The sequence below is a fragment of the Perissodus microlepis genome, chromosome 3 (assembly GCF_051167445.1).
Source record: "Perissodus microlepis isolate ML-2025 ecotype Zambia chromosome 3, ASM5116744v1, whole genome shotgun sequence".
In the NCBI taxonomy this organism is placed as follows: domain Eukaryota; kingdom Metazoa; phylum Chordata; class Actinopteri; order Cichliformes; family Cichlidae; genus Perissodus; species Perissodus microlepis.
The window spans coordinates 19,146,899-19,162,722 of record NC_140463.1 but is presented as its reverse complement, the minus strand read 5'-3'; the positions used below and the strand labels follow the sequence as shown (position 1 = coordinate 19,162,722).

Below are 15,824 nucleotides of genomic sequence, written 5' to 3'. Positions count from 1 at the left end.
GGCTTTTGAGTCAGTGCATGAAAAAACACAACACTGGGGACGGACAGTTTATATGTAAAATATTTCAAAGTACCTTAATCAATCTTATTCTTAATTAATTAAAATTTAACAAGTAACAAAGAAGGGCACCAGCAGAGGAAACACAAAGGCTTTATGTGTTTAAGTTCTGAGTCAGAGTTTTTTCAGCAACATATCGTGAAAGAAAATGAAAAATATGAAAATAAGTCTCGAGGGATATTTGAATATACTTTAAATACAGCGTTACATATTTCCGTCTACTGAGGAAATATGTAAAGCAGAACTAAAGTCACAGTAGAGGTGAGACAGTGACAGATGGTGTAGTTAATGCCTCTGGTTTGTTTGAATATACAAAACTCTGCACATCATTTCAACTCTTTCCACTTGTTGTCCCAATGGACAAAATAAACAGCAGCAGGTGGATGAAGCCCAGTCTGGCACATAGTGCATTTTTGTGCAGTGTGTGGTAGTCAAAGAAGAAATGCAGGACATCAGTGAAGTGAAGGTTTGCATTAGTGTAGAGTAATCTTAGTGGTTGATTTGTGTATGTCTATTGCTGAATGGTTTTTCATAGCTTTCCACTGTTTCAGTTTTTTTTTGTTTTTGTTTGGTTTTTTTTACCATATTTGAATTGATTGTTTTGAGGCAGGAGGTGGAGCGGGGCTGACATATCTTTTGAACAAATAATTGTATACAGACACGTTGTTTCTGTGAAGAGAAACACAGAGGAAGCTCAGAAAAATTATGGTATAAACTTTTATAATCTTTTGTAGCAGATGTTTCTCTCACATTTTGCTTGACACATGTTGACACATTGACAAATGTTAATCAAAGACTTGGTGGTAAAATGATAGTAAAAAAATATACATTCTTATAATGGAAGAAATAAAATACATAATAATAAAAATAATAAAAATAAAAATTAGGAGGGAAAAAAGGGGGGGGGAGTTGAATAAACAAACTATATAAAGGCTAAACAGACAAAATGTAAGTTTATTCAAATGATTTGGCTTTTTTCCTTCCTTTTTATTCCCGCTGTCTCACTATTTATATTTCATTTCTGCACAGTTGGTGTGAAGCACCCAAAATTTTATTGTTGTACAATGAGAATGAAGAACTATTCTATTCTTTTTTTTCCCCCAGATGTTGGCAAAGGCAACATTGTTCAATTTGGATCTGCATCTTTCCTCCATGAACACCTCCCTCCCTTTATACATTTACTGTCTCATCTCTGAACCAAGCTCCTTCATCTATCGTGCATTTAGCATCACCGTCATCTTCCTCGTCCTCCCCATCTGCATCCTCATCCTCCAACATGGTCTCCAAGAATGGAGGAAAAAAGGCTCCACCTTCATGGAAGTACTGAGTCACTCTGACTGCTTCACCTACAACATCGTCATCATGGACCTGTTTGCTGTCTTTGGGTCTATCTTCGGCTATCATAGTATCATCATTAATAATTTAAACATGTTATTCTGGGCGTTCTTTCTTTATTCTGTCTGCTGGTTTGGACTGATTTTCTTTCACATGCTGACTTGTGTGGAGCACTACATGGCTGCTGTTCATCCCATCACTTATCGAAGCTTAAGGAAAGAAAGAGGGGTCAGAATCAGGATAATCAGCATAGGCTGCGTTTGGCTGATTTGCTTTGTTATAGCAGGTTTCATAATTATAGAAGATATGATCATCTCCATTGTGAATTTTTGCCTCTTGACATTGTCTTTAACCGTCTCCTCCTTCTGCAGCCTTTCTGTTCTTTATGTCTTAATTCATTCAGGCCCAAGAGAAGAGAGCAGGAACAGGGACAGGGTTGACCAATCAAAGAAGAGAGCATTTCACACCATTGTGACCATACTGGGAATGATGGCGTTGAAATTTTTTTGGGATCTGAATTGGTCTGTAGTGTATATTACAGGAGGACTTAATGGATGCATATTAATGTCATGGGGTGTCTGGTTCAATCTTCCTAGCAACCTCTTGTTGCCTTTGCTATTTCTATACAGAAAGGGTAAATTTGTGTGTTGCAAGAGCGCCTAGGAACATTTGGAGTTGTCTCTTCCTGTAGCTCTTGCGATGAGCAGATGACATCATCTGAAGATCCAACCCTGAGCAACCGATTGCTGAACACTGTGGGCCCTCTTAATGACTTTGTGTTTACTGGCTCTTTCTCTACTTATTTTTGATTTCCACGGTATTCCTGTGGGACTGAATTTCCAAGGAATGCTGCTTTTCTTGTTGTATTATTACACAGAGATAAGCACATCTTCAGGTCTGGACGTTCCTGTTTTCTTCTCAATCTCACTTCTCAAAGATCAGCACATAACCAGCATCAGCTCAGAGTAGGTTAATAAGATATAATTCATGTGAATTGATTATGAAGATTACTATTTTAATAAGGAGAGACCATTAGAAAGAAATGGACATGCTTTATTGTTATACATAATTTAAATAGAAGTATGTGGTGCTTAGACTCTGATGGCCCGTTTCTTCTGAACCGACCTCCAGCTGTGATAGCGAGCTGCGCAGGACCCCCTGGAGTCTAGATGCTGGTGTTGGAGATGAAGATGGTGCCATGAATGGAGCCTTAGTGAAAAGGTGGTGATGTGGAGGAGGTGTGTTTCACAAAGGTATCTGCAAGGGAGCATGACAGAATGACAGTGAGATTGAAAGTAAGCGGCATGAATACTAAATGGCCTGAAGAAGGCCGGGAGAAAGATGATTGGACTAGACCAGTGATGTCACAAACAGCTTGACAGCTGGGAAAGTGGACGTGAAGCCTACAGATTTACCCGAGAACACCTGGGAGCAGACAGATGTGAGACCACAGATGTTATTGAACTTAAGCTTTATTTGATTGTTGATTTGCATTCTTTTGTTTTCCTCCTGCTAAATTGCTTTAATAAAATATCCTGCATTCAAAATTCTAAATTGTGGACTTTTTAACCTTTTTTGAAACAGTAAAGTTTAAATTCTGAGCACTAGTTTACATCTTATATATGACTCATACGGGTTACTCCAGCCTTCTAAAAGTAACAAACCCTCATGGCTTGCTTTTCCAAACCACTATATTAAGCCCAGTCACATTCCAAGAACACTGATCTGGAGGGGACCTGCCGCAGTGGATGTTTGTGGTAGGATACTGGGCTTGCGAGACTACACAGGGCTGGGTTTATATCAGAGTAGACATCCAGAGAATAGAGGCAGTTAGAACTACCGAATCTCCAAACCTAATGGATCCATCCTAGCTCTGCACTGCCTGCTGGGTAATATTCATCACAGACTACACTTTTTAAACCTCAGGGTTCATACTCTAGTCCTCGAAGGCCGTTGTCCTGAAACTTTTACATCTGTCCCTGCTGCAACACACCTGGATAAAATTCGTAGGTCTTTAGCAAGACTATAGAACTTGACTGCATGTTGAGCTGGCAATTCAGCTATTTGATTCATATTAGAGCACCTCAAGCGTGAATGAACATGGTGCAATGAAAGTAGATTTAGAAATACATTTTTTTAAAATTGCACTTTTATTGAAATTTACGTGAGTAGGGTTAGGGGCTGCCACCTCGGACTGCAGTTGCTAATGACCTACAATTTTTATTCAGGTGTGTTGCGGCAAGGACAGATGTTAAAGTTTCAGGACACCACTCCTCTTTTAAAGAGCTCTTTGATGGGACTAAGCCCAGCTTATGAGCTGCCAGTGCTTTCTGACACCAAGAGAGCTGTGCTGCAGGTTTCTCTGATTTACTCCATCAGTATTTCATAATGTGGACAAACTTAAGGGTACTGTTAAAGCTGCACTTGATTTTCTTTAGACATGTTAGGGACCAAACATGTCTAGAGTCTGTGCAGAGGGGATCTCTGATGGTTTATTGTTCTGTGTCATGACGCCAGTGTTTGCAACTGCAAAGCAGAATCCAGAGAGAAGAGACCGGTTTATAGATTTTATTTACAGGAATCAAGATTTTAATAGCGCTCAAGCGCTATTAAAATCTTCAGACCCAAATAGCTTGAGCGCTATTAAAAAGCAAAAAACAGATAAGAAGTGTTAAGAAACAGGGCCGAGGTTCTGCTGACTAAACTATCAAAATGAGAGCATAGTGACATGATTGGTTAAATATGTTGGAGTAGCTGTTCAAATACCTGAAATTCCTAAAACCTATGTGTGAAATGTTAGTTGTTTATTTCAGGAATCCAAAACACAAATTATGCCTGGTTTCCGTAGTGTTGTTTATTTTAGTTGTGAAGAAAGATAAATATAACTGTCTAAACTGATGTCTGAATGTCTGGAAACATGTTCGTTAAGTGCAAAGATTATTAGTAGGAAAAAAAAGTGTTCTTACAGCAGTTTACCACCATTTCAGTTTTTTACTAGTTGTGCAGCAACCTAATTTTAAAAGATGATTCCTTTATTACTGGCGCCCAACCAGTTTAACTGGTTTCTACAGGAAGTCAGTTTGGAAGATGTTCCTTTTCCCGCAGCAGTCTTCCAAATTGCAACACTATTCCAAGGCTTTTCATGTGAGATATTCAAAGGAAGTGTGAAATTTTCCATAGGAAAAAAAAACATTTAGCTGAACTTAAATTTCAAACATTAGTGTGAAAAAGATTCACAGCATCATAATTAAATATTTCTCACTAAAATAGCTGAAATGAAATGAACTGAAGTTCATCATGTCTCCTAAAAGCTGAAAGAGAGGCTGAGAAATGAGGAGACTTCAGAGGTTTTGATATATGATATATGAGCCAATGACTAGTGTTCTCAGGACTAAACACATGAAATGATCCGTATTTGTTTTCCTGCATTAAAATCTGCTGCTGAGTCTGCTAAACAACCAGAAAAACGTCCCTTTTGAGCGTGAAGTTTCTGCAGCACCACTGAATGAGACTTTCTTTTCTAAGATTCAGAAAGGTCTTCATGTTGGGACATGTGCAGGTGAAGTATCTGAACTCAGGAATGAGAAACACTCTTATTTATGAGTGAAGCAACAGCTAAGCTCCGCCCCTCACATGACTCACCTGAGAAAAACTAGGCAAAAGGATGTTATTCATACGTAGTAAAGAGAGACGCAGAGACGATCAGACAGAGTTCAGATCAAACCAGAAGTTTCATCTGAGCTACAGGAGAGAAAACTGGAAAACTCCCACGCTGCTGCTTAAAGCTGCTGACGCTCCACACACTGAATGTGAGTTTGAGCAAAACTCCTGTCTGCTGTTTTCAGCTTCACTCACAGACTCAATGGCTTCCAGATCAGAGGACGATCTCTGCTGTCCGGTGTGTCAGGAGGTCTTCAGAGATCCTGTTATTCTGTCATGTAGCCACAGCTTCTGTAAAGACTGTCTGAAGAGATGGTGGAGAAAGAAAAAAACACACGAGTGTCCAGTTTGTCAGAGAAGATCTTCAGGGAATGATCAACTTGTAAACCTGGCTTTAAAGAACCTGTGTGAGTCGTTCTTAGAAGACGGAGATCAGACAGCTTCAGAGGCTCTCTGCAGTCTGCACTCTGAGAAACTCAAACTCTTCTGTCTGGATCATCAGCAGCCAGTGTGTCTCATCTGCAGAGACTCAGAAAAACACACCAACCACAGTTTCAGACCCATTGATGAAGCTGCACAACAACACAAGAAGGAACTTCAGGAAACTCTGGAGTCCTTAAAGAAGAAGTTGATGGTTTGTGCAGAACTTCAAGTGAAGTTTGATCAAATAGCAAAACACATTAACGTCCAGGCCCGACACACAGAGACTCGGATTAAGGAGCAGTTTAAGAAGTTTCGCCAGTTTCTAGCAGAGGAAGAGGAGGACAGGCTGGCTGCAGTGAGGGAGGAAGAGGAGCAGAAGAGTGGGATGATGAAGGAGAAGATGGAGTCCCTGAGCAGACACATAGCTGCTCTTTCAGGCACAGTCAGAGCCACAGAGGAGGAGCTGAGAGGTGAAGACATCTCATTCCTGAACAACTACAAGGCTGCAGTGGAAAGAGTCCAGCACTGCCCCCTGCTGGATGATCCACAGCTGCCCTCAGGAGCTCTGTTAAACCAGGCCAAACACCTGGCCAATCTGACCTTCAACATCTGGAACAACATGAAGGACATGGTCTCCTACACTCCTATCATTCTGGACACAAACACTGCTCATCCAGAACTCATCCTCTCTGAGGATCTGACCAGTGTGAGACGAGGAGATGAACAACAGCTTCCTGATAATCCAGAGAGGTTTGATCGGTTCTACTCTGTCCTGGGCTCTGAAGGCTTTGAATCAGGGACTCACAGCTGGGATGTCGAGGTTGGATATAGTACATGGTGGAACCTGGGTGTGTTTGCAGAGTCTGTGCAGAGGAAGGGAGACAGATTGTCTGGATTATGGAGAATAAGGTTCTATGAAGGTAAATATTATGCGTGGTCACCATCAGCTCCAGACACTGCTCTCTCAGTACAGAAGAAGTTTCAGAGGATCAGAGTGAATCTGAACTGTAACAGAGGAAAGCTGTCGTTCTCTGATCCCGATACTAACACACACATACACACCTTCACACACACTTTCACTGACAGGATGTTTCCATTCATTAACACTGTGGTTGGTAAATTGAAGGTTCTGCTGTAGAAGGTGTCATTGTCAGTGTAAATTAATTCATTATAATTATATTTTACTGTTGTTACAAACCTGTTAAACTGCAGCTGTCCTCCTGCTGCCTTATTGTTCCAAAGCTCTTTATTACTCACACTGTTCTCACTCTTTCTTTGTTTCTGCTGTCCACTTTTTCACATGGAAAATCATTTCACTGTTTCTTGTTGAATGACCCCCAAACTATATTTAAAATTTTATCAAGTTTTTAATCTGTGATGATGTCAGAAGTTAGAAAGCTATCTGACTAACCAGCAGCACACAGTTTATTTTATTGGCAGTTTTTTGAAGACATGTAATGTGTATGGGCAATGTGAATACAAAATTACATTTATAACCTTGATGATGGAACTAAAGTATAAGACGAGATAGGATATGTAGAAATGTATTAAATAGAATTACACTGGAGAAGAAATGATGTTTCTAGAATGATGCATTGTGATATATAAACTGTGTCCAATATAAACTTTGATTATTGTTTCTCTGTAATTAATATTTCTGAATACTGGATTGCCATAATCACATGATTAACTCTGTCTTTTCTTTGTTTTATCTTTGGAATGATTTAAAAAAAAAAAAAACTAATAAAAACAAACATTGACAATCAGCAAACAATTTATGATGACAAGATCCTTTTTCTGAAAAGTCAAGCCACTGCACTTAGAAAAACTAACCAGGCTAAACACATTTATCTGAAGTTTGCCTCCATGGATGATCACAGGACCATCAGAACAAAATGAGCATGTGTGAAGAACCCAAGAAATACTTCCCTTTCAGCGTGACAGGAAAACAGGAACAATTAAACAGATTTCAGGCACAATAACCAACTGTGACCTCAAGATGGCACCAGCTGATCTGAGATGCTTTATTGCACAGAACACCGCTGCTCTGAGAAGTCATCAGAGATTGCCTTGTGTTTTCTGACAACTCACAGATGAATGCAGATGAACATTAAATGACTTCAGCCTTACACCAAGAAGGCAGGGCGGATTGATCCAAATATCAATAGTATCAATCTTGAAAGGGGATTTGTGAAACAGAAAAAAAGGCTGTTTGAAGGAAATGAAAGCAGGAGAGCTGTTTAAATGAAAATAAGACCACCGTTCTCAGCATGTCTGCATGGGCAGTGGAAAGTTCTATACGTTTAAGTACTCGTAAAACTCAACCCCACTATAAATGAGGGGAAGACATTGTGTGCTTTAGTCCTACTCTGTCCACTGCTCTGTACACTGCGATGTAGAGAGCACAACTGCTTGCAAGTAAAACCTTTTCTGAGACACTGTGATCATTGCTTAAGTATTTTGATGAAAAATTCTTCTGACTGTATCAGATCCAACATTAAATGACAATGATGTATGTAGGAAGAAAATTCTTCTGATTATAAGGTGAAGTGTAGCTAATGAGCTGCCACGGCTTTTTTTTTTTGTTAATACAACAGTTGATGCCCAGAGAGCTGCGCTGCAGGTTGCAGCCCTTGGAATGCGGAGCGAGGTACATGTTTTAAGTTGATATCATTCATTAAATCCTGAATCGATTTTTAAATGTAAATGTATTTTGCCATAAACGCCAGAATCTCAGGTGACCCAATGTTTTGTGTTTGATTTATACTTCTTGAGTATTGTTAGAGAAGCTTGGAGTTTCTGTTCCTGTACCCCCTTGTGTTTCACGTTTGGTTACCCTTTGTCTCTGTGCTACATGTTCCCCCCGGTCAGTCATGTCTCTCTGCCTCAGTCTGCATCTCTGTGTTATATTTCCTGTTTCCTCTTTGAAAGTCTGTGTTTCATGTCCGTGTTTCTAGTTTTGCTTCCCTTGCCTCGTTTTGTCTAATCCCAGCTGTGTCTCCCTCCTGTTTCCCATTCCCTCATTACTCCTCTGTATATCCTCTGTATATTTAAGCCCCGTGTTTGCCTTTGCCCTTTGTCGCGTCATACCACCTCATGTATGTGAATCTCCCTGTGTTTCTAGTTTCATGATGTTAGAGTTTTCTTTTCCCAGTGCTTTTGCTTCTAGTTTCCTGTTTTCTAAGTTTAGTTTGTTTTTTGTGAGTTTATGTTTTTTGACTGTTTTATGAGTCATGCATTTGGGTCCAATCCTGCCTGCCACGCAGCACATATCATGATATAAAACTCAGAAAACTATTTCAAGAACCACCAAACAGCTAAAACTCTAAATGAGAGCAGGTAAACTGATTCCACACAAAGTGCAGATTTCTCACCCAAAGGCAAGTATGCAGAGAAGCGGGACTGGAAGTCAACATCCCACAGATTCTGAAGCTGCAGGTTTCATCACTCCGGCCAAAATTCACTGAGCCAGCAGCAAAAGAAGATCCAAACTACAATGTCTGATAAACATTGTGATGAATTCCCTCTTACTTTGTCTGTTTTACTTCCACAACGATAAAATCACACTTTCTGCACAGCGCTTTTTCTCTCTCTCAGTGTACTTTAAGCACAGTTTCCCATTTCAAATCTCTGTTTTTTGCATTATGCGCTTCCTTATTACGCACCAGTCTACTGTTGTGTACAGCGCTGTTAGCCGCTGTTGTTGTTGTTTTGTTTTTGGGTTTTTTTTTTTTTTTAGAAATGACCTGCAACAAAGCCATGATGATGCCAAATTGCAAGACATTTAACTGTGTCTCTAATTCAACCTCTAACTTTGCTTTGCTTCACTTCAGCAGCATCAGGTAATGTTCATATGTTGATTCATGATTTCTTCCATTTTAGTTCTACTGCAGAATATTTTTAAGGTTATCTGCTATAAAAATTCAGGCTAGAAAAATCTCCCACATTTTTTCCTGTGTTTTATCCTCAGTTACTTTGACACAAAGGCATCTGTTCTGATGTTTACAGCTCATGTTTACAGTCTCACAAGTGTCAGTACTGATAAATGATCAGAATTATAATATTTCTGACTGTCTGAGGCAAAATTGAATCAAATTGGGAACTTGTGAATTGGAATCGATTCTAGAAATCAACCTTACTGCATGTGCTGATTCATTATTGAATCAAATGAATGTAAAACATTACTCGCTCCACTCCCAAAAGTTTGATTCTGTTCATCTTGACATTGCATTTTAAGTGTGAGAAACATCCACTTGTCGTCATTTGGATGAGTGACGACAAGTGGATGACACAACTCCACGATGAGACAATGAGTGGATGATGAGAAAACGCTACGTCCAGATGAACAGAATCAGCCTTTTGAGATTCACTTACCTGAGTGATTGAGCATGCATCAAGACAATCTGGGATTACAGGTAAACACAGAGTTCTGATCAATTCATTGATCGTGCAACTATTTCACTGTTAATTCATCATTGCCACATGTCTTTATTTGAATGTAAATACACTATGTTTAAATTATACTTGGAGAGACAGAGTGGGGTGGAGTGCAGCTCTATTATGTTGTCGAGCAAATAATCAAATGAACAGGAGTCAACAGAGAAGAGAACATAATCAAAGGTTGGTGTTCATTTGATTTTTATAAAATTAAGTGATATTACCAAAACAATATTTATTTGTAATAGTACTGTATGGTTTTTAAAAATTCTGCAGTTTTCTGACTAACTGTGTACTAACTGTGCACCATGAACACAGCGGATAGACAGTTTAAATGCCTTCTCATCTTTCATGTAGTAATATGTCATGCTTATGCATGAAATAAACATAACAAGAAACAATGAAGGGTACCACAAAGTTTATATGTGTTTAAGTTCTTTAAGTTTAAGTTCAGCATATTGTGACAGAAAATTAAAAAAACTTGAAAAGAATCCTTGATGGACATTTTAATGTGCTCTAAAAACATGCAGCTTTGCATATTTCCTGCTACTGAGGAAATATGTCATACAAAACTAACATCACAACAGAGGTGAGACAGTGACAGATGATGCCTTTAATGCCTCTGGTTCATTTGAATATGCCAAGCTCTGCACATGATTTTAATACTAAACACTTTTAATCCTAATGAATGGACAAAATAAACTCAGCAGGTGGATTAAGCCAAATGAGGCGCATCTTGCATTTTGTGTAGTGTGTGGTAGTCAATAAAAAAATGCATGACATGGGTGAAGATTTAGGTGTGTGTGTCTATGTTGTGCATGTGTATGTCAACATAATTTCCATTGCTGAACTTTTTTTCCCATTTGGTCATTGTCACACTTCAGGCTGGGCAATGATACTGTACTTTCTTAAAAACATTTTATGAATGGAAAAAAAATCTACCTATATATTAAATTCAATGAAATAAAAAGTTGATAAATAAATGTCATTTTAGATTTCTTTTTTTTTTAACTGAGTCAAAGTAGGAGTTCAATTTAAAATATTTTTTTTTCCAGATGTTGGCAAACTCATCATTTTCCTCTCAGTCCTCTTTGCATCTTTACTGTCTCATCTCTGAACCAAGCTCCTTCATCTATCGTGCATTTAGCATCACTGCCATCTTCCTCATCCTCCAACATGGTCTCCAAGAATGGAGGGAAAAAAAGGCTCCACCTTCATGGAAGTAACACTGAGTCACTCTGACTGCTTCACCTACAACATCGTCATCATGGACCTGTTTGCTGTCTTAGCGTGTATCTGTTTGCTGTCTTAGCGTGTATCTTCAGCTATTGTGGTAGCGTCATGAATAATTTAAACATGTTATTCTGGGCGTTCTTTCTTTACTCTATCTGCTGGTTTGGACTGATTTTCTTTCACATGCTGACTTGTGTGGAGCACTACATGGCTGCTGTTCATCCCATCACTTATCGGAGCTTAAGGAAAGAAAGAGGGGTCAGAATTAGGAATATCAGCATAGGCTGTGTTTGGCTGCTTTGCTTTGCAATAACAGGTTTTATAATGATAAAAGATATCATCCTCGCCATTGTGAATATATGTGTTTTGATATTGTTTTTAACCGTCTCCTCCTTTTGCAGCCTTTCTGTTCTCTGTGTTTTAATTCATTCAGGCCCAAGAGAAGAGAGCAGGAACAGAGGCAGGGTTGACCAATCAAAGAAGAGAGCATTTTACACCATTGTGACCATACTGGGAATGCTGGTGTTGAAATTCTTTTGGGATCTGAATTGGTCTGTAGTGTATATTACAGGAGGACTTATGGATGTATTTTAATGTCATGGAGTCCCTGGTTTAGTCTTCCCAGCAACCTCTTGTTATGAGGATAAATTTATGTGTTGCAAGAACAACATGCAAAGAAATTAAAGAGCACATGTGTTAGGGTACATTAAGAAAAAAAATGATTGACACTGTGTAATATGTCATTTGTAGTTATTCATCTTAGAGTTGCATCATAGTCATTCTATTATGTAAAGTGTTTCCATAATTTTTACAAGTTTGTTTCTTTGTTTTTTATTCTTGTTTCCGTTAATTTATAGAATTCTGTTTATTTCTGTTCTGTTCCCTTTATTTATAGTAATCTGTAGCCTGCATGGTAAAACGTGAAGGGTTCAGAAATTCCTGACTGAATATAACAGAGCTGTAAACAACTGAGCCTCTGACTGAATTTACTCACTCTGTGTGCTGAAAGGTGGGGTCATGTTGCTGTTGGTGCAAAGTCTGAGATGGAGTTAGATTTCAAAGTGGGAGCAAACGCATGTTGGATCAAAGTTTATGTTTGCAGAGTCTTCTCAGGTGTGATTTACTTGAAAACCAGTTTCAGTTTTATAAATAACGAATGAATTCAGAAAATGGAGGAACTTCATGAATCATTTCACATTTACCCCTGTGGAAAAGAAACACAGCTCACTCTAAGCAGAATATTTAAAGAAGAACAGACGTATAGATTTGTTATACGCAGATAGGAAGTGATTTCACTTTTGGCATGTAATTATCTATCTTGTCTTTTCAGTGTGGCCACTGTGCGGACCTCATTCTGTTAGAGTTCCTTTAAATGAATGAATCACTTTGACTAAAATCATTTTGAACATCAATTATGATTGAGGGACCTAACAAAGAAATGGAAATTACTCTAAATTCATAAAAGTTTTGTTTTTAGGTTTTCCCAGTGAGTGGTGATTCACAGAGATAATTATTTTAACTCACACTTCACCGTAATGAAATTAAATTTTTAAAACCATTTTCTTAACAGAGAATTTGGAATCACTGATATTTTATCTGCCAATTTTAATTTATCAACACGATGAATATATTTTTTGCTGTAAATAGTCTAGATTCTACCTTCTTTGGGTTAATCCTACTGCATTTATATCTGTGATGATAAATAGTTAGGGATTGACAGACTTGTACCCAAAGACTATAAATGTATATAAGCTGTACAAACTCTCAAAAAGCAAACAAATTTACTGAAATCACTAACTGTGAGTTAAATAGCAGGTTAATATGTTTTTTTCCTTTCTTTTTTCTTAAATGGTGGTTATTACAACAAAAAACATTTAACAATAAAGGTGATTCCAAAAACTCCAAAGAAACTCAAAACCCTGGGACCAAAACCAAGAACCATGACAGTTACACTGATGTACAAAGTTGTTTCCAGGAACAACCCACTGCAGAATGTTTTTCCTTTCTCTGGAAAGAACTTTACGCTTCTTATTTTTATACTCCCACTTACTCTTTTTAATGTATTTTCAGGTCACATATTGAGGACTGGCCCCAATCTCCAAACCTGAAGTTAAAGACTAAAAAATTTTCCAACACCCTCCAAATTTTCACTACAAATTTTTCAACCTTTTCCTGACACTTAAAGATCACACTATAAAAAAATCTCCCTCTCAGTCTGTGCTATGAGCAGCTCATCTCGAGAGTTCATCTTCCTGATGTATTCATGGATGGTCCATGTTTCATCCTGGATTGTGGCTATGACACTCATCCTCGCCCTCCCTCATTTCATTTCTCATTTAGCGTCAGAGTGATTGACTTTGGATGGAGACCTCAGTGCACTGTAAACAGTTTTTGTATCTTGACATCTGTGGCACCTGTCTCCTCCTGTGGCCAGCTTGTTATTACACCTTGGTTCTAATGACTGGATGAGCAAACCCATTGATGATTTGAATCTTATTTCTACCATTCAGCTGTCTTCTAAACACCTGTCTCCTGTAGTAAGTGCATGGCTGTGATGGACCTCTGTGCATCTGTCTCACAGTTCCTGCTGGCTTGTCAGATACCCAAGTACTTGTAGCTGTCCTTTATATGACTGCTTTCTGTTAAAGCCACCCCTTCAGTCACATTCCCACACTTTGCACCACTCTGGCCCATGGGGCCACATTTGTCCCATCTGAATGACATCCTTATATCCTCAGTGTAGATCCTGCTGAGTGGATCATTGTACCAACGTCTTGCTCACTCCTGGCATAAAGCTTGATGACATCCATGTGCAGGTGGTGTCTGATGGTCACCAAAATCCCGAATCTATATCTGTTTCCACTCTTTTTGACAAGATGGCTTAGCGGGTCAACGCCTATGCAGTAAAGCAGCAGGGTCAGTGCATTACGTTGATATAGCCCATATTTAATGGTAACTGCCTCGGAGTTGGCCTCCAGTCGTTGTTTCCATTGTGCCACTGAGTTCTGGTTAAATATGATTATTCCAATATCCATGCATGGGGCACTAAATCATAGGCTTGCGTGTGGGTGATGCTCAGGTTGGGCTGTGGTGTACTGCACTATCAAAAATGCATTTTATGTGAAACTCATTCAAGGTTATAACACAGAGGAATGGGCCTTATTTTTTCCAGAAAACTGCCTCGGTCAGTTTGCTGTTTATGTCTTTTTTGTGGTCAACTCAAATAATTAGTATTTTTTTCTTTAAGCGATTTTAAAACTGTGTCTGAACATGTCAATGTGGCTCTTCTCATAACAAAGATGTGCTATCGAAGTTGGCAGGAGTTGATGCATGAGGCCCTAACAGTTTGAATAAAGTCAGAACTAAGGATATCATTCAGAAATGAAAAACCTCCCAAAGTGGTTGATAATTAAACATTTTAGAAGGGCTTAAACTGAACCTTTAAACCGTTCTTCTCTGTTATCATCACAGAAGAGTCGAGTGTGGTACCAGGATTCCAGTTTTGGATGAGCCAGTCAATGAACAATGCAGTTATAGTAATGAGTTGTCTAATTCCAGTGCACTCAACTATGAGCAGTCAGTGCATTTAGTCATACATTTTCTCTTAACATATTACACTAGCATTGATGTCCCTTCACTGGTTCTCAGTACAAAAAAGAACTGATCATCTTTTTATTTCTATTTTTTAATATTTTAAAAGTCGCTTAATAATTTACCTCATCAGCAAATGTCAGATTTTCTCTATGGTCTCTCAGTTGTCAGGTTTAAAGGTATTTAAGGGTTTTCTTTTTGATTGTTTGTTTTGTTTAATTGGATTTGCTATGATGAAAATTAAAAAGGACAAGACTTTGGAATGGAAAAGACAAAGAAGAAAGAGAAGTTGGGAAGAAGTTACAAGAAGGAGAGGGAGAGAAAAAATAGAGGTGAAGCAGATGGATTGATAGAAAGATGGAGAGAGAGGAACATTGACAATTTGCTTCAACGCCTGCCAAAACAAAAACAGAAACCATGGCAACAACTAACATATGAATAAACAACAGTAAATAATAAATAATACATTTCATTGAACAGCACACAGCACCAATAATACAAAATATTTTTAGAGGCAGCAGCCGGCCAAGATAGTGGGTGTCTGTGAATACTTGTGCGTGTGAGCGTGCTTGTGTTCATAAGGTTTCTCCACGTTAGTGTCTAATAGTGGCTGTGGGGAGCCAAAGCCCTGCCCCACCAGGATGTGAAACATGAATTGGGGAGCCCTTGGCCCCAGAAATCCAGAGGCCCCCAGAGCTTGAGAGACCAAGGAGGACCAACGCAGGGACAAGACCTGACATGACACACAGACATAGAAACATATATGTGTATGCGCATGAACCCGTATTGTTCAATTCAATTTTTTTCAATTCAATTGTATTTATTGCCAAATTAAAACAACAGTCACCTCAAGGGACTTTATATTGTACGGTAGACCCTACATGCAGAAAAAAGCATTACATTTTGTAGGATTACATTTTTAAAAAATATAACTTCACTCAAATCCAAAGTCTTCACACATGTGAGAAACATGTCATGTATCAACATAAGATGTATTAACATTGTGTTCTACATGAGTTCTACTCCAGTGCTTGAAATAACCACTTTCAATGACAGGTTACCTTCAAATTTATATGTGGAAAAAAGTT

At 38.6% G+C, this 15,824-nt stretch overlaps 1 protein-coding gene across 1 annotated transcript; it reads left to right on the top strand.

Moving 5' to 3' along the window:
* Nucleotides 1-5,103: 5,103 nt before the first annotated feature.
* Nucleotides 5,104-7,793, top strand: LOC146390368 (nuclear factor 7, ovary-like). Its single transcript, XM_084923429.1, has one exon. The coding sequence runs from the start codon at nucleotides 5,255-5,257 to the stop codon at nucleotides 6,611-6,613; it is 1,359 nt and encodes a 452-aa protein (XP_084779555.1). The 5' UTR covers nucleotides 5,104-5,254; the 3' UTR covers nucleotides 6,614-7,793.
* Nucleotides 7,794-15,824: the final 8,031 nt, after the last annotated feature.

What these genes read in the sequence shown, in the direction of transcription:
- LOC146390368 (XM_084923429.1), top strand. Translation starts at nt 5,255, where the DNA reads ATGGCTTCCAGATCAGAGGACGATCTCTGCTGTCCGGTGTGTCAGGAG.